This window comes from Mobula hypostoma, chromosome 1 (genome assembly GCF_963921235.1).
Source record: "Mobula hypostoma chromosome 1, sMobHyp1.1, whole genome shotgun sequence".
Lineage (NCBI taxonomy): Eukaryota > Metazoa > Chordata > Chondrichthyes > Myliobatiformes > Myliobatidae > Mobula > Mobula hypostoma.
The window spans coordinates 33,949,624-33,973,132 of record NC_086097.1 but is presented as its reverse complement, the minus strand read 5'-3'; the positions used below and the strand labels follow the sequence as shown (position 1 = coordinate 33,973,132).

General features: G+C 41.4%; 1 protein-coding gene across 1 annotated transcript in view; it reads left to right on the top strand.

Moving 5' to 3' along the window:
* Positions 1-23,509, top strand: part of LOC134353043 (sodium/potassium/calcium exchanger 4-like) — a 349,369-nt gene that overhangs the window by 291,500 nt on the left and 34,360 nt on the right. The window contains exons 10-11 of the mRNA XM_063060914.1: positions 9,354-9,499; positions 13,402-13,554. Coding sequence (XP_062916984.1) covers positions 9,354-9,499; positions 13,402-13,554 — 299 coding nt within the window. The remainder of the gene's footprint in view (positions 1-9,353; positions 9,500-13,401; positions 13,555-23,509) is intronic.

Below are 23,509 nucleotides of genomic sequence, written 5' to 3'. Positions count from 1 at the left end.
CCTTGGCTTACTGAAACTACTGGCTATCTTTGACCCTGTCATAAAAGAACACCTCACTCATTTGGAAAGTCATCCTGGATCCACGACTTATCTTCCACCGGGTGTCCAGAACAAATTCATCCACATGATGGCATCCACTGTTCACCAGAGTTTACTGAGAAGCATTCATAAAGCCAAGTACTATGGTCTCACATTCGACTCGACTCCTGATCAGGCAGACTGTGAGCAGATGTCAGAAGTAGTGAGGTATGTGGAAGCTGATTTTGAGAAGAAAACAGTCCATATTAGAGAGTCCTTCTTTGGTTTTATCCAGATAAGCCAGAAGGATGCTAAGAGCTTGGTTGAAGATGTCTTGAAACAGCTAGAGAAGGACGAAATGGAGCTACAAGATTGTCGCTCACAGTGCTATGACAACGCTGCTGTGATGGCTGGACACAGAAGTGGTGTTCATCAAAGAGTAAGTGAGAAAAACAACCTGGCAGTGTTTGTGAATTTCGACAATGACTCATTCAACTTGGTGGGTGTACATGCAGCCAAGCAGGATACAATGATGGTCACGTTTTTGGAACCATCGAAGCTCTCTACGTGTTTTTCTCTTGTTCAACATGGCGCTGGGAAAAACTCAAAAACGCTGTGCCTGTGGTTGTTAAGTCGGAGTCCGAAACCAGGTGGAGTGCAAAGACAGAAGCAGTGAAGCCCGTCAACAAGTACCTTGAGGAGATACCTCAAGTTCTCCAGGACATGATAGACAATGCGCATGTTGAGTTACGATTTTCTGATTTTGCTAGGACTTTGGAACAAAGTACTCATTCACATTGACCGTATTCAAAAGAGGCTGCAGGATCCTAGCATGGACTTCAATGATGCTGCCCTGGGTTTGAAAGCCCTCCGAGGTCATTTTTATGATGAAAGAGAAGTGTTGGTCAGTGAGTCACTCGAAGAAGGAGTCAGTCTCTGCCAAGAATGGAATATTGAAGTTGAAAGACAGCAGAGACAAAAGAAACGAATGGCTGATGAAAACTCAAGAGACGCTGGGTTAACAGTTAAGGAGGAAATGGAAAGAGTCACGAAGGGAACACTCGACCGTCTTCACAGAGAAATGGACGAAAGGTTTGCTCGTTTGCACGACACTGACGCCAAGTTCGGGTTCCTTCTCAATGTCGAGGGACTATGTTACAGCGCCGACAGTAATGACCTGCAGAAGAAGAGTGAAAATTTGGGCGAATTGTACAGCTCTGATGTTGGTGGACAGCAGCTATATGAAGAAATTCTGGATTGCAGAATGTTGCTATCAAGGTGGGTCAACATGAAAATATCAAGACCTGAAGAGCTTCTTGAATTTATTGTTCAGTATGGAGATGAGAACGTTTTCCCCAATCTTCACATTGCTATTCAGATAATGCTAACCATCGCAGTTTCCATCGCCAGCTGTGAGAGATCATTCAGCAAGTTAAAACTAACACTTTCATATTTGAGAGCCTCCATGGGTCAAGGCAGACTCTGTGATCTTGCTCTGCTGAATGTAGAAAGAGAAAAAACTGAAAAAAACTGACTTTAATCACATTATAGACCAATTTGCATCAGTGAAAGCAAGGAAGGTGCAGTTATAATTTTCATGTAGTGCTATAATTTGTTAATTAAAAGATTAATGAGCTTGACTTGTATTTTTGAGCTGATATTCTGGTAAAGTTATCTAAAAGGTGGTGTCAGATGTTTGGACAGGGGTGCAATTTCAGTGCTTGCCATAGGCGCTATTTTCCGTAGATACACCCTTGACCACTAGTAACGTAGTCTCTCTACTTACAACAGATGGTGAAAAGGTCTTCCTGCAGTGTAATTCAATAAAGAGTTTGTGGAATTTCAACAGAGGCGATAAGAGAACATTATTATGTATTCAAGAGAGGTTAAAGGAAGGGATTTGTTGTATTTGTCACATCTACATCGAAACATACTGTGAAATGCGTCGTTGCAGCAAATCAGATCAGCGCTACTTGTGGTGGTGGCAGCCCACAAGTGTCACCACACTTCCAGCGCCAACATAGCATGCCCACAACTTTCTAACCCTAACCCGTGCATCCTCGGAATCTAGTCTTCAGGCCTTCTACTTCCTCCATCAACTATGACATTTATGTTCATAGATTTTGAGATTTTGAGCCTAGGACGTTATTGCTGAGATTCTGCCAATGGTGATGCCGCTGAATATTAAGGAAAGGCAACCAAAATCTCTTTTTAGAGATAATTGCTCCTCTATGAACGAAAACTGCAGTGAGAAGAGCTTATGTGTAAGGTGGGAGGACAAGGGGTGGGGGCAGTGGGCAGCATGGACACCCACACACCCACCCCTCCAATAATCTGTCTGGGCGTCAGAAGTTTTGGGAGGGGACTTCAATCAAGCCCACTGCCTGAGTACAAAAGGCAGCAGCGGGTCACTAGTGACTCTGACTAGTGACCAGTCAGCTTAAGGGAAGGCAGGCACAAGCACAGTGCTCATCGTTGCCGTGGCAGTCGCCTGAGTGGACAGAGTCAGCCTGGTGATCTTGAGGCTTTAGCTCTTCAAGGTTTCAACAAAGAGAGGCTTCAGTCAGAGAAAGCAAAGAAAAGCAAAGCTCAAGTTTTCTTTTTTCCTTCCCTTCTTTATATCTGTTCAGTGAGGATAGTAGAGGTGCCAGGCAGGATAGCTGAATGCTCATCTTGTGGGATATGGGAAGCAGGGAGACCTCTGGTGTCCCTGACGACTACAACTGGGAGAAGTGCATCCTGTACAGAAGGGACGGATTGTACTGAACTGGAGGGAGGCTAATATCCTAATGGGAAGGTTAGTTAATGCTGCAGGGGGATGGGAACCAGTGCCAGAACAGTTAGTGGAGGAGTTTGGAGGCAGATGTTGGTAAGACCTCAGACAAAGTTAGGAATCAAAAGGTTGAGCATGGTGTGACTAGTGTTCTGATCAGCCTATATTTCAACGAAAGAGGTGTTGTGGGAAAGATGGATAATAGAGCTGAAGATGAAGGTAGCTGGTTTACAAACAGAGGCAATGTGTAGTGAGGAGAGGTGGATGACAGGGCAGAATTGCAGTCAACAGGATGAGCTGCAACATAAAAGGTGGACAAAACAAAAAGGATGAAAACAGGACTTAAGGTGTTATATTTGATTGCATGCAGTATGTAGAATAAGCTAAATGAACGTAGCACAATTGCAGATTGGCAGGTATGATGTTGTAGGCATCATTGAATCATGGCTAAAAGAAGACTACAGCTGGGAGCTGAATGTCCAAGGACATACATTGTATTGAAAGGACAGGCGGGAAAGCAGAGGGAGTGGCATTGCACTGTTGGTAAAAAATGAAATCAAATCATTAGAAAGAGGTGATAGGGTCAGAAGGTGTTGAATCATTATGGATAGAGCTAAGGAAATGCAGGGGCTAAAAGACCCTGATGCGAGTTTTATAGAGACCTCCCAGGGATGTAGCATACAAATTACAATGGGAGATAGAAAATGCATGCCAAAAGGGCAATGTTACAATAGTCATGGGGGACTGCAATATGCAGGTAGATTGGGAAAATCAGGTTGGTGCTGGATTCCAGGAGAGAGAATTTCTAGAGTGCCCACAAGTTGGCTTTTAAGGGCAGCTTGTGGTTGAGTCTCCTATTCAGCTATTCTGGATTGGGTGCTGTGCAATGAAACAGAATTGATTAGAGAGCTTAACGTGAAGGAACTCTTAAGGCAAAGTGATCATAATATGATTGAATTCACCCTGAAATTTGAGAAGGAGAAGCTAAAGTCAGATGTATCAGTATTACAGTGGGTTAAAGGGGATTGCAGAAGCATGAGAGAGGAGATGGCCAGAATTGATTGGAAAAGAACACTGGCAGGGATAACGGCAGAGTAGCAATGGCTGGAATTTCTGGAAGCAATTCGGAAGGAACTGGATATATATATCCCAAAGAGGAAGAAGTATTCTAAAGGAAAGATGACACAACCATGGCTGACAAGAGAAGTCAGAGCCAACATAAAAGGCAAAGAGAGGGCATATAATAGAGCAAAAATTAGTGGGGAGTTAGAGGATTGAGAAGCATTTGAAACCAACAGAAGGCAGCTAAAAAAGTAATTAAGATGGTAAAGATGGAATATGAAAGTAAGTTAGCCAATAATATTAAAGAGGATACGAAAAGTTTCTTCAGATACATAAAGTATAAAAGAGAGGCAAGAGTGGATATCAGACTGCTGGAAAATGATGCTGGAGAGGTAGTAAAGAGGGACAACAAAATGGTGGACAAACTGAATAAGTATTTTCCGTCAGTCTTCACTGTGGAAGACACAAACAGTATGGTAGAATTTCCAAGTGTCAGGGGTCATTAAGTGTGTGGTTACCATAACTAGAGAGAAGGTTCTTGGGAAACTGAAAGGTCTGAAGGTAGATAAGTCACCTGGACCAAATGGTGTACACGGCAGGGTTCTGAGAGAGGTGGCTGAAGAGATTATGGAGGCATTAGTAATGATCTTTCAAGAATCACCAGATTCTGGAATGGTTCCAGAAGACTGAAAAATTGCAAATGTCACCTCATTCTTCAAGGTGGGAGATAGGCAGAAGAAAGGAAACTATAGGCCAATTAGTCTGACGTCAGTGGTTGGGAAGATGTTGGAGTCGATTATTAAGGATAAAGTCTCGGGGTACTTGGAGGGACGTGATAAAATAAGCAGAAGTCAGCATGGTTTCCTGAAGGGAAAATCTTGCCTGACAAATCTGTTGGAATTCTTTGAAGAAATAACAAGCAGGATAAACAAAGGAGAATTGGTTGATGTTGTATACTTGGATTTTCGATGGCCTTTGACAAGGTGCCAGACATGAGGCTGCTTAACAAGCTATGAGCCAATGGGATTACAGGCACCTTCTAGCATGGATAAAGCAGTGGTTGATGGCAGGAGGCAAAGCGTGGGAATAAAAGGATCCTTTTCTGGTTGGCTGCTGGTGACTAGTGGTGTTCTACACGAGTCTGTGTTGGGACCGATTCTTTTTACTTTATATGTCAATGATTTGGATGATGGAATTGTTGGCTTTGTTGCAAAGTTTGCAGATGGTATGAAGTTAGGTGCAGGGACATCTGCTTAAACTCTCATTGTAATTTATCAGAATTAAATGTTGGTGCTGAGAAATTTGACTGTCAGCAATCATATGCATCTTCCTTTGTGCTCAGTATGACTCCACTCTCTGGAACAATTTCTCCTGGTACCCATTGACTTTAGTCTCACTGGCATTCCTTAGTGCTACACATCCCCAAGGTCAGCTGTTCTCTTGACACCTCTGGAAATCAACTCTATCGTTATAATTTCTTCAAGGATCAGGCCAACACAGTACTGGCGGAATCCATAGATTTATACAGTATTTCTGCATTGCTTTTACTCCTTTTTAATTTGTGGACCAGTGCTATTTTTCCATAATTAATAGAATTATGGTTATTTGTCGCAAAGCGCTCTCCGACTGATATGTCTGTCTCTTGCACAAACTCATTTCCCAAGAAAACCCTTCCCCGCCATTGAGCACATTTACATGGAGCGCTGTTGCAGGAAAGCAGCATCCATTATCAATGACACCCACCACCTAGGTCATGCCCGTTTCTCATTGCTGCCATCAGGAGGAAGTTACGGGAGCCTCAGGACTTACACTACCAGGTCCGGGGACTCCTGAACTGGGGGAATAACTTCACTCAACTTCACTTGTCCCATCACTGAACTGTTCCCACAACCTATGGACACACTTTCAAGGACTCTTCGTCTCATGTTCTCTATATTTATTGCTATTTTATTCATTATTATATTCTTTTCCTTTTGTATTTGGACAGTTTGTTGTCTTTTGCACACCGGTTGTTTGTCTTCCCTGTTGGGTGCTATCTTTCGTTGATTCTTTTATTGTTCTTGGATTTACTGCGAATGCCCACAAGAAAACAAATTTCAGGGTTGTATATATAAGTACATATATATACTTTGATAATAAATATACTTTGAACTTTGAAGAAGAAGTCAAGTGTTACCAGAAAATCTTCCTGGATACACTTAACAAATTCATTTCCATCTAATCCTCAGCATAATGTCAGTCCCAGTCAGTATTAGGAAAGTGAATATTACCTACTATTACATCCCCATTATTCCTGCATCAAATAGCAAACTCTCCACATATTTATTCCTTTAATACCTGTCAACTAGTTGGGAGTATATAATACATTCCCATCAAAGATCTATCCCCTTCCTATTTCTTATTTAGAATGCAATGTGTAGGGAGGAGATAGCTGTCTGTTCTGTTATTGTAATCTGTGTAAATCTTGTGTTAAGTGAAGGGGAAGCAAAAGTGTGATGATTTCATTCTCTCTCTCTCTCTCTCTCTCTCACACACACACACACACACACACACACACACACACGTATCATTCTTCAATTATAGATTTAAAATAAGTGGCATGCATTACATAGATTGTAATACCCAGAAGGGATTTGAAGTGCATAATTGAGTTCAGAGCATAATGTATCTATAATCATACCTACTCAATACTTTTACAGTGTCTGTCTTGAATGGTGTGATTTATGTTATTGACAGTGAAAAATAATATTTGTTCCATCATTGAAAATGTATGGAATTTTGATCTGTAGCATATTAGTGGGAAATTGATTCACTCTTTATATTAGACCATAAACTATAGGAGCAGAATTAGGCCATTTGGCCCATCGAGTCTTCTCTGTCATTTCATCATGGCTGATCCATTTTCCCTCTCAGCCCCAATCTCCTGCCTTCACCCCATATCTTTTCATGCATTGACCAATCAAGAATCTATCAACCTCTGCCTTAAATATACATAAGGACTTGGCCTCCACAGTTGCCTGTGGCAAAGAATTCCACAGATTTTCCACTCGCTGGCTAAAGAAATTCCTCCTCTTCTCCATTCTAAAAGGACACCCCTCTATTTTGAGACTGTGTCCTCTGGTCTTAGACTCTCCCACCATAGGAAACATCCTCTCCACTTCCACTCTGTCAAGGCCTTTCACCATTCGATAGGTTTCAATGAGGTCACCCCTCATTCTTCTGAACTCCAGTGAATACAGGTCTAGAGCCATCAAACACTCTTATGACAAAACTATTTAATCCTGGAATCGATTTCATGAACCTCCTTTGAACCCTTTACAGGGATATTAAAGGGTTAAGTACTACTGCATTACAAAATCTTTTCTGATCTTCAGCAAGGTCATGTCAAGATTTTACTTGGACTTGCCACTTTATTTCCAATGATCTAACATGACCTGTGTTTATTTATCTTTCTCTGGCCTGTTACGTACCCACGTATTGGGTACCATTGCATTTTTCATATTGTTCAAGCAATGCTTGTAGAGCAATTGAAAGAAAATGTTTTCTTTACTCATTCTGCTGTCAATGCAAGTGAAAATTAATTCCAAGATGAAGAAAAATTGTGTAAGACTTGTTTTCCTCTTGAAGTCATGACAGTGGAATCTTATATCCATGACTGTGAAAGAATCTTTTTCTCAACAAGCATTGCTCAGTTATTCAAGCCTGGAATGCTCCAGACTTTTGGACAAATCAACAGGATCAGCATTTTACCTTGTCTGACCTTGTATTCTTTGCCCTGCAAAAAGAAAGATTAAAACATGTGATCATATTTTTTCCACAATGTTTCAAGACCGTTAAGTGAGAAAATGACCATGGAGGCAAATAATGAGTACCTGCCAAAACCTTTATGTTAGAGGAAACTAATTTTTAAGTTCCAATCTGTCAGTGTTTATTATCTCAGCTCCATTGCCAACAGATGATTACTGGGAATGTGGAACAGGCATATGGCTAATGGAACAAAATTATATTTTATAAGTAGTTTCTCACTAGTTTTTTTTAAGAGAAGGAAGTTAAGAATAAGCTGTTCTGTGACTAAACTAGTGAGAATTTATTGGTGCTTCTTCCAAGGAGCAGAGTCTATCAATGGACGCAGACTTGCATATGATGAAGAGGATGACATGAAAAAAGTTACAGATGTTGAGAGGCATTGAACGGAAACTTATGAAAATCTTTGTAATCATAAAGAATAGATCAACAATGAGATGGAGAAATGACATTGTATTTAACCTAGTTGATGCTTATAGAGTGCGGCAAGGTTATTAAACTTATTTAGGCCATTGTTAGAGCATTATTAATTCTATCAATCAGTGGAAACAATGCAGATGGGCATGTAAAATCCCCCTGACTGCATACCTAGCCATATGCAACCATGAGCTAATCTGATACCACTTGAACCTTCTCTTCAAATCAAATCACAAGAGCATCTACCAATTCAGCAGGCCAGCAGGACCCTCTCTAACATGACAAAAAGAGAAATGGATGTTGCTTGACCTGCCAGGAGCTTCCAGCATTTTCTGGTTTTCTTTCAGATAGCCAGTGCCTACAGTTTTTTAAAATTAATTTTTCATTGACCCCATGACGTTATCATCCTCGCCAATATTGCATCTAGCCAGAAGAGGCCCAGAAAGTTACATGTTAATCTTTCTTCCTACGCTAATTATCTGCGCCAAATGCAACAGTATTATTTCTTCAGCCTCATGTGGAAAGAGTTCCCTGCATGGCCACATCTCGCCCCCTGACCTCAGGCCACATATTGTAAACCCAACCTAAAATTCTGCCTCATTGCTGGCTCGGCTAGCGGTCACAGAGATTGGCTTCCAACTCGTGCTTAGAATGGATCTACATCTGTCAAGTAAGTCTGAGTTGCCAAGCCCAGGAATTAATGAGGATTGTGGTTTTTGAGTTGACAAGGGATTGAATTTAACTCCAAAAAGTTGATAAACTTAATATGTGTATTAAAATGGTGTAATGTTTGCACCATTTCCGGGTGCTTCGGTTTCCTCCCACATTTCAAAGATGTACCAGTTAGTAGGTTAACTGGTCATTGTAAATAGGACTCTGGTTAGGCTAGGGTTAAATAGGTGGGTTGCTGGGCTGGAAGAGCCCGTTCCACACTGTATTTATAAATAAATAAAATTAAGTTCTACCAGCCTAGAGTGGATTATGTCCTTCCATTGACAGGGAGAGAACTGAAACTACACTGACAATACCAGTATTGCATAAGTGTCCAGGTCTTTGGCCTGGAATTGATCGTATCTATCAAATATGAATATATACTTGTTGACATCAATAGCTATGGTCCCAGTGCAGCTCAATGGGAGTAGGCTGTTTAAATGGCTCGGCATGGGCTAGATGGGCCGAAGGGCCTCTTTGTGTGCTGTACTCTCCCATGACTCTAATAATCCCACCTGCAAATTGAAACAACAACAATAATGTCATGTTGTTTGATGTTTGCTGGCAGGTTTAATAACAAGATGCAGAGCTATTTTGTGAGCAAGCTGATGAAGGATGTGGCAAATGGCAATGTGATCGGCAACGAGATGGAGGATGGTAATATTGATTCTCTCAGTAGTTGTGATGATCTGTCACTCCCATTGTTATCTCAAGGTAAGGCTAACCAGACAGAGAATGGCCAGTAAAAATCTTTTATCCCCACTCAGCATCTCTTTAATAATTCGGTAACAATTTTCTGAGCATTTTTGTCAATAGCTTTTCAATTTCATTGTTAGAGAATTTTTTTTTAGAATAGACCTTTGTCAAACAGGTTTTTTTGGGGGGGGGCCTCATTGACGATGAAAAATTGAATCAAACGCTTAATGTTTCATTTTTTTTTTCTTTCACGATCAGGAGCAGTAGCATTCCTAGGCATGATTGTATTGAGAAGCTGAAGGCTGTGAGTGTTGCTGCTTTTTCATCCTGAAGATGCTCTGCTGGGAGACGGTGCCAGTCACAAAGTGATTCCACCTCTGCCAGTGCCGCTCTGCCCATTCCTCAACTGACAACACGACTTGTTCACATGTGATGTGGTAACCCAGCATGAATCCAGGAGAAATCTTTGGACCTTACTCACCTTGTGACTTCTAGCATGCTGAATGTGCCACAGCTGAATCAGATCACTGCAGAAGGCGTTTATTCCTTCAACCTTGACTCCCCCCATTCCCCTAAACAAAGAAAATCTCTCATGGTGAAAATTTTGATTTTGGTTTTCATAGGAATTTAGAAAGTTAAGGCACAGCACAGGGCCAATGTGTCCTCTCCAGCCAGAAATAAACATTCGGTTAGTCTTGCCTGGGGCTCTTGGCACATAGTTCTGCAGATAATACTTCAAATCCTCATTCAGGAACCATCTTATGTGGCTTCTGGTTACCGATCTTACTGCTAAATAGATATTATTTATAAGACCACAAGATCAGAAGACATAGGAGCAGAATTAGGTCATTTGGCCCCTCGTGTCTGCTCTGCCATTACATCATAACTGATTCATTTTTCTCTCAGCCCCTGTCTCCTGGCTTCTCCCCATATCGCTTCATGACATGACCAATCAAAAATCTATCAACCTCTTCCTTAAATGTACCCAGTGACTTGGCCTCCACAGCCTCTGGTTACTGACATTACTGCTAAATAGATATTATTTATCACTCTGGATCTCTCATAATTTTTGTACCTTGATTAATTCTACCCTCAGTTTCACTGGCAGCCATGAATGCCACCCTGCCTAGGCCTCATCATAATTGTAATTCCCTCACCCTGCAATATCTTTGTAAACCTCTGCCCCTCTGAGCATTATCATATACTTTCTGCAGTGTGTAGTGACTAGAGCTGTGCACACTAGTCCAGATGTGAACTAACCAATATCTTACTGCAAACATTTCTAGTGTTCCCTTCCTGCTCTTGTGTGCTGTGCGTCAGCCAATGCAGCCAAGTTTCCTCAATGACTTATCTCCATGTTGCCATGTTCATGGCTTTATAGTCACGCACTCCAAGCCACTTTTCGTAGAATTCTGATGCAGAACGTACCCAGTTGTCAAGTTAAGTGAATAGCAGAAGCATGAGGCACAGGAGACTCCAGATGTTGGAACCCGGAGCCACAGGAACCTGCTGAAGGAACTCAGCATCTGTGAGGGGGGAAGAAATAGGCAAAGTTTGAAGACAGAAACTTGCATCAGGACTGAGAGGGGAGATGGCCAGTATAAAAGGGAGGGGGAGTGGGGCATCAGGAGCCTGAGGTGGACTAGCAGCAGGGAAAGATGACAGACTGCTTGCATCAGGTAGTGGGAGGAGGGGTGTGAAATTAGGAGGAAGTGACTGGGGGACTATAAATGGAGGAAAGCAAAAATGAGTGGAGGGTGTTGCAAAGTGAGAGGAAGGGAGTACGAAGGTTGGAGACAGCTGCTGGAAGGTAATAAACAGGAATACAATGGGCTACCAGAGATGGAATTGGATAGGTAAAGGAGGGATCATTAGGGGAGAGGTAAATGGGAGATAGAGTCAGAACCAGATGAGGACATTCCCCTTCCCCTATATGGTAATAGCAATATGTTAAATTATTGCCCAGCAGACAAAATCCTCCTCCCCACTCCTACCCCAACCACCCCATAAAATATTTGACCAGGTCCATTGTCCATACTTTCCAGCAAAAAGGACACTTTCCAGAACACTCCAACAAATAACATCACTTATCAGTGATGATCAAAGTAAATTATTGAAATCATAGGCCATCAGGAACCTACATTAGATGACTCAAATAATAACTATGGCTCTGTAAAGCATTTCCAAATATGACTAAATTCCATTTTAATTGACTCAGAAGTCTTCCAAAGTTAAGCAAGATTTGTTTTCAACTGTGGTTCATTCTGCTCACTTTGCTGAACACCAATTAATATCTTTAAATTCTTCTCCATCTACCTCACTAACCGTTATCAAACGTCTGTCTGCTTGGCCTTACTGTGATTCCTATTTCTTGATATCATCCATAACAACCTTCTGAACACTGTTATGTCTTTTTAAATGCTTTTCATAATTAACAATATTTTCTGCAATAAATAACAAATAACAGTAATCAACTTTAATTCATTACAATGGCTAAGGCTGATAATGTGGCTTCTCTAACCATAGCATTAGCAATATAGAAAATAAATTAGTAAATATCTTAATGGCTTGATATCTTAAGCTAGACTGGTGAGATTATAGATGAATTTATGCATCATTGTTGTTTTGATGACAGCTTTATTTATAATTTTTAACTTATTAACAAATTTTGCGGGCTCTAAGCTGTAAATGCTAAGGAATCAACCATTACAGGTAAACAAATTATACAGGAAAGTGAATAAGTATTAAATATTAATAATCAAGCTCCAAATTCAGATTTAATGTTTTTAAAAATTAATCATGCAGTTATAATTAGTTCAGTGCCCAGCTGCAAAATTAGGGTTTAGATGTTGAAAGGCCATAATGCTGTGCTGGAAACTATTGAGCCTTGTTGTGCTTTGTAGGATCAGATGGTATCATACTGCCAGGAAAGTTTAGGGTATGTGCCTGGGAATTCTGCAGCACAATGTTCAGTGAGCCTTGGATTTAGTGACAGTCACTGAGCCATCCAGCACAGAGAGAAGCAATTCAGTCTATCACATCTATGCCAACCAACAGTTATCTGTCTATACTAATTCTCCTGGTCTGTAGCCCTCAAGTGCATGGTTCAATACATAAATGTTATGGGAGTTTATGTGTCTCTGGCACCAGTCAGGCTAACCACCCCACTGGTGAAAGGCTTCTTTCTCAGGTACCCTTTAGACATTTTAGCCTAATCCCTGCCCTCAATTTGCTTCCATTCAGATTCCTTTAACCTGAGTAGGTTTGTGATGTATCAGGAGGGATTAAGTTGATTTCATTGGTGAAGGAGATCTTTACCGTGTTCTCCAGTGCTCCCTGTTGGCCTGCCATCATACCTTGTCTATGGGGGAGGCCATGGTTTACATGTATCAGTTCTCTAATCTAAACGTATTCAATATGGAAACAAGAAAATAACAAAATAGACAGAGTCTTTCTGCATCAACCAAGTTGCTATCTTTACCTGTGAGCCTGACTAATGAATAGTGATATGAAACTGAGGGATGTAAAATTTGATCAAAATTATTCACTAAATTTTGTTCATATAGATTTTGTTTTAACTCCAGTGTACAGCTAATAGTTCCCTCACTACCATCTCCTCCCCATAACCCGTGAGGTGCAGGTAAAACAAAGACCTTGATAGTTTAAGATCTGTAAGTTCAGTTGCACATTGTGACATTTTATGCTTCTGAAAAATCCACTTTACGTAGTAAATTCATTACAAAGATGTGTGTTGTACTTAAATATGATTATTGAGTGATTCTAAAGTGTTCTAATCCTTGTTATTTTCCACCTTAAAATAATGAGATCATGCAATGCAGTCTCTCTAAGGCACCGGTTTTATACGCTGGCCTTTGAGCTTTCTAGGATTTACATACAGTTTGTTCTTGTGTAATGACCAGTTCAATCGGCCAATGGTGTGGACAAGGAAATCAGTGCAGCTGAGAAATGTGATGGTATCGAAAATGGAAATGTTCCTCTGGACATAAATACAAAAGAAGATGGCAACAAGGATGAAAATGAGCCAGAGCTCCTGTCACCATTTTCTCCACCAGGTGAGAATAAGCACAATAGATATGTATTCCATTTATATGTTGTATGGTCATGTTAAAGACAAAAAGAAAGCTATTCTATAAAGTATACAAAATATGAATACAAGGATAATCACAATTTACCAATGTTTACCAGTCTCAAGAGAATTATTTGGCAAGTCCAGTGATGGCACAAAAGTATAGGTTGAGTATCCCTTATGTGAAATTCCAAAACCCGAAAACCTCTGAAATCTTTTTTTGAGCACTGACATAACATCACAAATGGAAAATCCCACAAGGCGCTAGGAAGGTTCCCTGGCAACATGCAGGTCTCTGCACACCACAGATAGTTCTGAAAAGTGTAATGAAAAAAAGCTAAAGAAAAATACAAAAACACTGCATAAAGCAAAAAATGAAGATCTGGGTTGTGTATAGAAAGAGTGGATTCTTCAGCGTAGGATTGAACACTTAACGATGAATGGTATGCTTAACGGTGAATGGTATGCTTAATGGTCTGATGATCATGAAGCAAGCAAAGATCTATCACGCCAAACTGAAAATTGAAGGTAACTGTGAATTGAACGTAAGCCGGTTGCAGAAATTTAAGAACTGGCACGGCTTTAAATTTTTAAAGACTTGTGGCGACAAAGCATCTGTTGATAATGAAACAGCGTAGAAAATAATTGATGGGTTTGCCAATATCATCGCTGATGGAAATCTAACATGCTAAACAGCTGCATCAGTACATAACAAGTGGAAGATAAAGGTTGCTTACAAGTAGCACATAAATTCAGTCAGAAGTGATAATGATCCCAAGCTATCTCATTATTTATTTTAAAATCCGAAACACTTCCAGTCCCAAGCACTTCAGATAAGGGGTACTCAACTTGTATTACATTTCTGCATCTTCTGCTCTAAATATCCATTATAGCATAGTCCCTTTAAAGATAAAACCTACAGTACAAACAACGTTGTGCAATTCATCTAGACTTTACATGGATTTTCTATCAATATATAATAGGCAATTAAGAGAAGCTCGACAGAAATCACTGGTAAAATGGTTTAAGCCAAGACTTCTATTTAATGGCTTCAACGGAAATAAGTGGAAGATAAATCCATGTAATGAGAGGTAATATATTTCTGCTTCTGAGAATGAACAGGTTCTTTGTAATAGTCACCAGATAGTTAGAAGCTTGGAATGTCCTGAACTGGTGAATCGGTCTTAATGTGTTTATGGAAAGAGGGCATTATTGGCATACCATCCTTTAGGTTATGGGTTAAGAGTGAAAGGTGAACTGTTTAAGGCGAATATGAGGGGGAAGGTCTTCAACTCAGAGGGAGGTGAGAGTGTGGAAAGAGCTGCCAGTGGAAGTGGTGGATTTGGGTTTGATTTCAACATTTTGGACAGGTACATGGATGGGAGGAGCATAGAAAGCTATGGTCCAAGTGCAGATTATTATTTCAGCATGGACTAGATGGGCTGAATGGCCTGTTTTGTGCTGTAGTGTTCTATGATTCCATTGCCCATCTCTAGTTGCCTTTGAGAAGATAGTAGTGATTAAGCTTGAACATTTGCATATTTTGAGGTGAAAGTAGCCACATAATGTTGGTATGTATGGAGTTCCTGCATTCTGGTCCTGTGAGGAAAAAGGAACTGTTCAATTAATTCTGTAACTCCTCCTGAGCACATTTTGTATTACAGAAAGATGCAATGGTTGTGCTGTCTGTCATGCATAGTGTTTAGCTATCTATCTTCAGTTTTCTTTTTCTACTAATATGAGCAAATACATTCTTGCCATGATCTTGAAGAGTTACTTAGAGAGATATTCTAGTTCTTTTTAATCATCTTAGCTTTCCTTGTGTACCTCAAGAAGATAACTTTAAAGGAGTGTCTTGCACAAGCGAGCTAGATTTTTAGTGAAGAATACATGGAAAATACTGACATCTGGTAGAATTTGGAACTTGGGTCTCAGCTTCAAACATGGTGGGTGTTCTCAACAATGATCACTTAGCACTGCAAAAGTTTCAGTAACAGGCTACCTGCCCTGTCCGCAACAGTTCCCAGACATGTTCAAGGGAGCCCTTTGTCAGAGTGCAGTTGGGGGTGCCGGGAGGGCGGTGGTGGAGGGGGGGGGGAGAACAGATCCTCACTTGGGGATTGACCTCAGTGGAATTGTCCTGATAGATTTTTTTATACCTTTGGTTATCAGCTATTGAGCATTACTGAACAGCCAGTAGTTTTCCTGTTGGGGATTTTTTTTTACTGGCATTAAAATTAAGTTATACAGATTTAGTGCACCAATTGCCTCTCTTACTTTTCCATCCGTGACATTGAATTGAATAAAAAGCCCTGGTGAATTTACCCCTGGCAGCAACCCCTGTTCACATTGCAAGCAGCAATGCCCCTGATGCATTTGGTCTGCAACTCTGTGTGGAATGCGCATTTTCTTCTCTAACAAACAGAACTGGCCTCATATGCCTTCCCTTCATTGGTCCTTGTTTGATACTCAAGGTGCAGTCTGTCCAAAGCACTGTACGATTTAATCATACCTTCCTCCAAATGCATCTTACAGTTTTATCCTGCAGTTCATCATTCCAATGGTGCTGTTGACTGTTGCAACATTTTGACATTAGCAGGTTAGCACAATGAAGCAGCAGGCAGCTTTACTGCCTCACAGATCATGCAACCTCAATTCGATCCTGACCTCGGGTGCTGCTTGTGTGGTGTTTGCAGCTTTTCCCCATGATTTCCCAGGTTTTTCCTGGGCGCACCACTTTCCTTCCACATCACAAGGAGGTGCTGGCTTGTAGGCTAATTGACTCTTGTAAATTATCCCTAGGGTCAGAGAATTGAGGGAAGTCACTGTGCATGGCAGAAAGAATAGGTTACTAGGAAGTAGATGGGGAAAGACTTTTTAAAGATAAAGAAATCTTAAAGATCTGCTTTATTTGTCACATGTACGTCGAAACACTAAAGCAGTGAAATGTACTGATTAGCATCAACAACCAACACAGTCTATGAATTCTGCTGGGGGCAGCCCACAAGTGTCGCCATGCTTCCAGTGCCAACCCATCATGGCCACTAACCCGAACCATATCTCTTCGAAATGTGAGAGGAAACTGATGCACAAAGAGGAAACCCACATGGTCGTGTGGTGAAAGTACAAACCCCTTACAGAAAGCAGCAGGAATCAAACCTCAACTAGTAACCACTGGCGCTGAATTAAGCCCGGATCGCTGATGACTAACCATCACACTACTGTGCCTTCCCACTTACAGACATATGTAAATTAGAAACATGTATGTCTTGAGCTTTTGAGTTTACACTGAGCTCCTAGATTTCATTCAGCTTTAATTACATTGGTTTCATTTCATTGAAAGCCCATTGCCCTTGGCCAAAGTGCTGACAGCTCCTTTGAGCAGTGAAGAGAGAGCAGCAAAGTCTCTGTCATCAAGCTGCCTTTCCAATCCCCACAGAAGCCAGTCTTCCATTGTAAGGCTCTTTCTCGAAAAGTTATTCAGGATCAGTTTCTGTAAATGGTAAGCAGAGGAGAAGGTGACTTTCATCTGAAAGATATTTAAAAATACGATGGCACAAGAGACTGCAGGCGTTGGAATCTGGAGCAACAAACAACCTGCTGGAAGAACTCAGCAGGCCTAGCTGATGCCAGTAGTGTTGATGTCAGGTTACGACCTAAAACATCAGCAATTCCTCTGCCACTATAGATGACCCTCAACTCACTAAGTTCCTCCAGCACATTATTGCTCTACAAGTATAAATTTGGTCGTATCCATCTGATGAAAAACCTGAAACATTTGAACAAATTCACACAGCTGAAAAATGCAGATTACTTTAGTAATAATAACTTGTTGAAAATAGAATGATTTTAATTACATTATTTATCAGCTCTTCAAATCAATGCTTTTGCAAAATAATTCAGCTTCGCATCACCGAAATTGAACATTAGTTATCTTGGTTATCCCCATGTAAGTTGAAATCTGCCTTTAGTAAATACCTGACCAGACCAAGCCTTCCATGTCCATAAGAGATATCCCCGTGTGTTTCTGCTCCACAGAGTCAGCATAGTTTAAGAACATTTATTTATGAATATGTGTCCATTTTACATGTGAAAGGTGTTAATGAAAATACTATTAATGCTGTATATTACAGCAATTAAATCTATTTGAGCTTACTAATTTAAATCAAATAGAAAGGTCAATTCGCCATTTGTTTCCATTTATTTCAGTGGATTGCTACAGTTGTGCCAGGGCTCAGTTGGCAAGCTTCCCAATCTCTAGATCTGGGAGATCTGTGCAATGTTGCGCTGCTCTATTGGAGAGTGATAGAGAACCCTGGCAGAACACAGGGGAACCACAGTCAGTAGCCGAGTAGAACAGCTATACTCAGGATTTCCAAAGTCCAAACCAGTTTGCATTATATGTTGCATTATAAGTGGGTGATTGCTTCCCATTGATTTCAACTGGCCCTGTCAGGATTTTCAGTCAAACGCCAATCAATTGCATTGATATGGAGATAGGTTTACAGCCATTCTCACTGTAACTTGAAATGTATTAGACTGTTCAGCCCTTCAAATCTATCCTCCCATCATGGCTGATCTCACCTAGGCCTTGTTTCCTCTTCTGTGCCAATTTCCCACTGCACTCATTCCACATTCTTTCAAAAATGTATCTGCCTTCTCTTTAAGAGCCTCTGATGATTTAGCCTCAATAGCCATCCAGAGAGGAGAATTAGAGAGATTTTACCAGTGGCTGCAAGAAGAAATCCCCATGAGGCCCTCAGTTTTACATCACTGCACATTATCTTGTAATTATGTCCCTCAGTCAAGACTCTCTCACTTTCCTTCACTCCAAACCATCTTCAATGACAGGGTTTCCATCTCTTTTGGCTTGCACTATTCAATACTTGTATAGCTTTCTGCCTACCTTTCTCTTTAAAACCTTCTTGAAAGCCTACCTCCCAGTCGAGGTTTCCTCCTCTTCATGTACGTGGAGAGGAATTGCTGCAGAAATAAGAACAACATAAATGCCAGCTGGTGTCATGAAGAAACAACCGCAATTTGTCCCAAGCTTTCTTCAATACTGCATCGAAAGTGAATTACTTCCTTAACAAATACTCCAGCTTTTTCCCCACTTTCCTGCTTTTGTCACCATAGAAACCATAGAAACTACAGCACAGAAACAGGCCTTTTGGCCCTTCTTGGCTGTGCCGAACCATTTTCTGCCTAGTCCCACTGACCTGCACACGGACCATATCCCTCCATACACCTCCCATCCATGTATCTGTCCAATTTATTCTTAAATGTTACAAAAGAACCCGCATTTACCACCTCGTCTGGCAGCTCATTCCATACTCCCACCACTCTCTGTGTGAAGAAGCCCCCCCTAATGTTCCCTTTAAACTTTTCCCCCCTCAACCTTAACCCATGTCCTCTGGTTTTTTTCTCCCCTTGCCTCAGTGGAAAAAGCCTGCTTGCATTCACTCTATCTATACCCATCATAATTTTATATACCTCTATCAAATCTCCCCTCATTCTTCTACGCTCCAGGGAATAAAGTCCTAACCTATTCAACCTTTCTCTGTAACTGAGTTTCTCAAGTCCCGGCAACATCCTTGTAAACCTTCTCTGCACTCTTTCAACCTTATTTATATCCTTCCTGTAATTTGGTGACCAAATCTGAACACAATACTCCAGATTCGGCCTCACCAATGCCTTATACAACCTCATCATAACATTCCAGCTCTTATACTCAATACATTGATTAATAAAGGTCAATGTACCAAAAGCTCTCTTTACGACCCTATCTACCTGTGACGACACTTTTAGGGAATTTTGTATCTGTATTCCCAGATCCCTCTGTTCCACTGCACTCCTCAGTGCCTTACCATTAACCCTGTATGTTCTACGTCCTTCCAACGTGCAATACCTCACACTTGTCCTGTAAGAGGTCTAACAGTAATAGTTACAGTCCAAGGTGTCCATGCTTTCACCTTGAAGCAACTTGTACAGACACTCATGAAAAATATGTAACCTCAGGTTTCATTTTTAACAGGGCATTGTTCTGAGCCCAACCTTTAATGTACCTCAGATAAACATAGGCAAATTGAAACTGTGTGTCAAACTTCCTAAAGTTGTAAATATTCATAAACAAGCAAGAACCCTCAGTTCAAGAAAAGTAATGGCACCTACAACTCACCACCTCACCCTAAGCCTCAAATTATATTACTGTTCAGCATGTAGCCAAGCTGTAAACTGAAGTTGGCAGTATCCTAATCTGATTGAAGCAATTCTTGCCCACATTCCCATGTTTTCTCATTCCTATAATATTCTCTAGAATGGGAGAAGCAGAGTATAAAGGCAATGGCAGGTTGAAAAACTGTTGTGTCTGGGACTTTGATTCCCACATAGGAGTCAAAACATGAGACCCCAGAGTTTCTGTCCTTTTTGTCTCTTTCTTGGTTGGAAAGTGGCTAGCCTTCATTCAGATTGACAATAACATGTTAATTAACATTTTGTTACAATTATACATAAAGCTTACATCTTATGCCATCTTGAATCTGATCACTTCAAACAAAAACATAGATTTACTGCCATCCCATGCCCTAGAGACACAAGAGACAGTGGAAAGACTCAGCGGATGTGACAGCATCTACAGAGAGAAATAAAAGAGTTGACATTTCGGGTCAAGACCCTTCATCAGTCCTAATGAATGTCTTAGCCCAAAGCATCAACTGTTTATTCCCCTCCATAGGTGCTACCTGACATTTTGAGCTCCAAGAACACAAACCAGAACAGCACAGGAACAGGCCATCTAACCTACAACATTGTGCCAAACCAATTAAATTAGTAATCAAATAAGCAGCTAAACTAATCTAGGCATAAACTTATGCCTTCACTATGCCCATATCCTTCCATTTTCCTCGCATTCGTGTGCCTATCTAGACATCTCTTGAAAATTCCTGATGTATCTGCCCCTACTACCACCCATACCTGTCCCTCTCTCGACCAAGTCTTTGCAATGGCCACAATATCATAATTCCATGTACTGATCCATGCTCTAAGTTCATCACCCTTACCCCTAATACTCCCTTCATTAAAATACACACACTTCAAACTATCCATCCTGTTATATCTGTTACTTTGCTCCTGCCTGCTTTTACTGGCCCTGACATCTACCTTCCACCCCATCTTTCTACTTTCTGATCTAGTGCTCTGGCTCCCATCCCCCTGCCAAACTAGTTCAAGACCTCCTGAGTTGTATTAGTGAACCTCCCGGCCAGGATATTGGTTCTCCTCCAGTTTATGTGCAACCCATCCCCCTTTTACAGGTCACCGCTGCCCCAGACAAGGTTCCAATGATCCAGAAACCTGATACCCTGCCCTCTGCACCAGTTCCTTAGCCACTCATTCATCTGTGCATTATCCTATTCCTGCCCTGACTAGCACATTACTGGGAGTAATCCAGAGATTACTACCTGGGAGATCCTGTTCTTCAGCCGCTTCCCTAACTCTCTACACTCACTGTACAGGACCTTTTTCCCCCATTTCTACCTATGACATTGGTGCCAACGTGCGCCACAACCTCTGGCTGTTCACTCTCCCACTTGAGAGTATTCTGCAGCCTTGTCCCTAACACCTAGGAAGCAACACACCATCATGGCATCTCTCATGGCCACTGAATCTCCTGTCCATTCCCCCCTAAGTATTCAGTCTCCTATTTCTATTGCTCTACTTGACTTTACCCTTCCCTGCTGAGCCTCGCAGCCACCCACAGTGCCACTGGCCTGGCTACTGCTGCCGTGCCCTGATAATTCATCCCCCCACCCCCAGCAGTATCTAAAGGGCACAAACACGAGAAAACCTGCAGATGCTGGAAATCTAAAAGGCGTGTACTTGTTGCTGAGGGCAATGGCCACAGGGAAACCCTGCACTGACTGCTGACTCCCCTTTCATCTGCTGGTGGTAACCCAACTGCTATCTGACCACCTCAGTAAAAGTTTCATCTATGAGGTTTCCAGCCTCCTGGCTCCAGCTCCAGATCCTTGACCTTGTTACTCAGGAGGTGAAGTTGGGTGCACTTTCCTGCAGATGTAGTCATTAGGTACCCCGAAATACTATATTTCACAGGAGGGGCATTCCACTGCCTTAACAATCCTGCCGACACTGAACTAAAGACTAAGGATTTACAGACAATTAAAAAAAAGGCTTACTTGTTCTTACCTGTGCCTTCTCTCTGAAGCCTTTGGGTTTCACACTCACTTAAGTCATTTATTCAGCCTCTTCCCACCAAGCTTGTAACACCATTGGCTCCAACTTCTCAAGCCCATGTTCCACAATCAATAACAAATAACTCAGCTCCTTTAGCCTCTGCCTGTCATCAACAAAGCCTGTCAAGCTAAAGCCTGGCCACTCTAACACCGGCCCACTCTAACACCGGCCCACTTAACGATACTGCTCCCACAATGTGCCGCATCACATACACCTCGCTTCTTTTTAATGGCTCGAGTAAAACTCATTCCCAGTGAGGCTTGTGCTTTCCAAATGGCTCCTACCCACCAACAATATATCTCTCTCTCACTCACTATTTCAAATTGTGACTCACTCCCAATGAAACTTGTTCTTTCCAAATGGCTCCCATCCTGCAACCACGTCGGTCACTCGCTTGCTACTTCAAAAGATGAGTCACTCCCGATGAGATTTGTTCTGTTTGAAGAGGCAAAGATTGCTAGATTATAAAGGCACAATGAGAGTAAGGCACTATATCTGAATGCCAGTAGTATTCATAACGAGGTCAGTGAACTTGTGGCACAAATCAGTACAAAGGGGTATGATTTAGTGGCCATTACAGAAACGTGGTTGGAGGGTGGAGAGGATTGGGAATTAAATATCCAAGGATATCAGGTAATACGAAAGGATAGGCAGGAAGGTAAGAGAGGTGAGGTAGCACTCTTAATTAACGATGAGATCAGGATGATACTGAGAGACGATATAAGATCTAAGGAGCAGAATGTTGAATCCCTCTGGGTAGAGATTAGGAATAGTAAAGGGAAAAAATTACTGATGGAAGTTGTCTATAGCCCACCGAATAACAACATTACAGTGGCATAAGCAATAAACCAAGAAATATCTGACCCAGGCCAGAATGGAACAACAGTTATCATGGGGGACTTTAACTTGCACATAGATTGGGTGAATCAAGTTGGTCGAGGTAGTCCTGAGGAAGACTTCGTAGAATACATCCGTGATCGCTTTCTTGAACAGCATGTTACTGAACCTACAAGGGAACGTGCAATCTTAGATCTGGTCCTGTGCAACGAGACAGGTAAAAGTAGTGATCTTGGAAAGAGTGATCACAGCATGACTGAGTTTCTCATACAAGTGGAGGGTGCAATAGTCCAATCTAACACCAGTATACTATGCCTAAACAAGGGAGACTACATTGGGATGAGGGAGGAATTGGATAGGATAGACTGGGAACACAGGCTATATGGTGGAACAATTGAGCTACAGTGGAAGACTTTCAAAGAGATGTTTCACAGTGCTCAACAAAAGTATATTGCAGTTTAAAGCAAGGACAGTAAGGGTGGGGAGAGCCAGCCATGGATAACTTTGGAAATAACAGAAGGCATCAAACTGAAAGCTTGGGCATACAAAGTCGCCAAGAGTTAGTGGGAAACTGGAAGATTTGGAAAACTTCAAAAAGCAACAAAGAACCACTAAGCGAGCAATAAAGAAAGGGGAAATAGATTATGAAAATAACTAGCACAAAATATGAAAATGGATAGTAAAAGTTTCTATAATTATATAAGGCAGGAAAGGGTGGCCAAAGTGAACGTAGGTCCCTTGGAGGACGAGAAGGGAGAATTAATACTGGGTGATGAGGAAATGGCTGAGGCTTTGAATGACTATTTTGTGTTGGTTTTCACGATGGAGGACGCGTCTAACATGCCGAAGAGAGA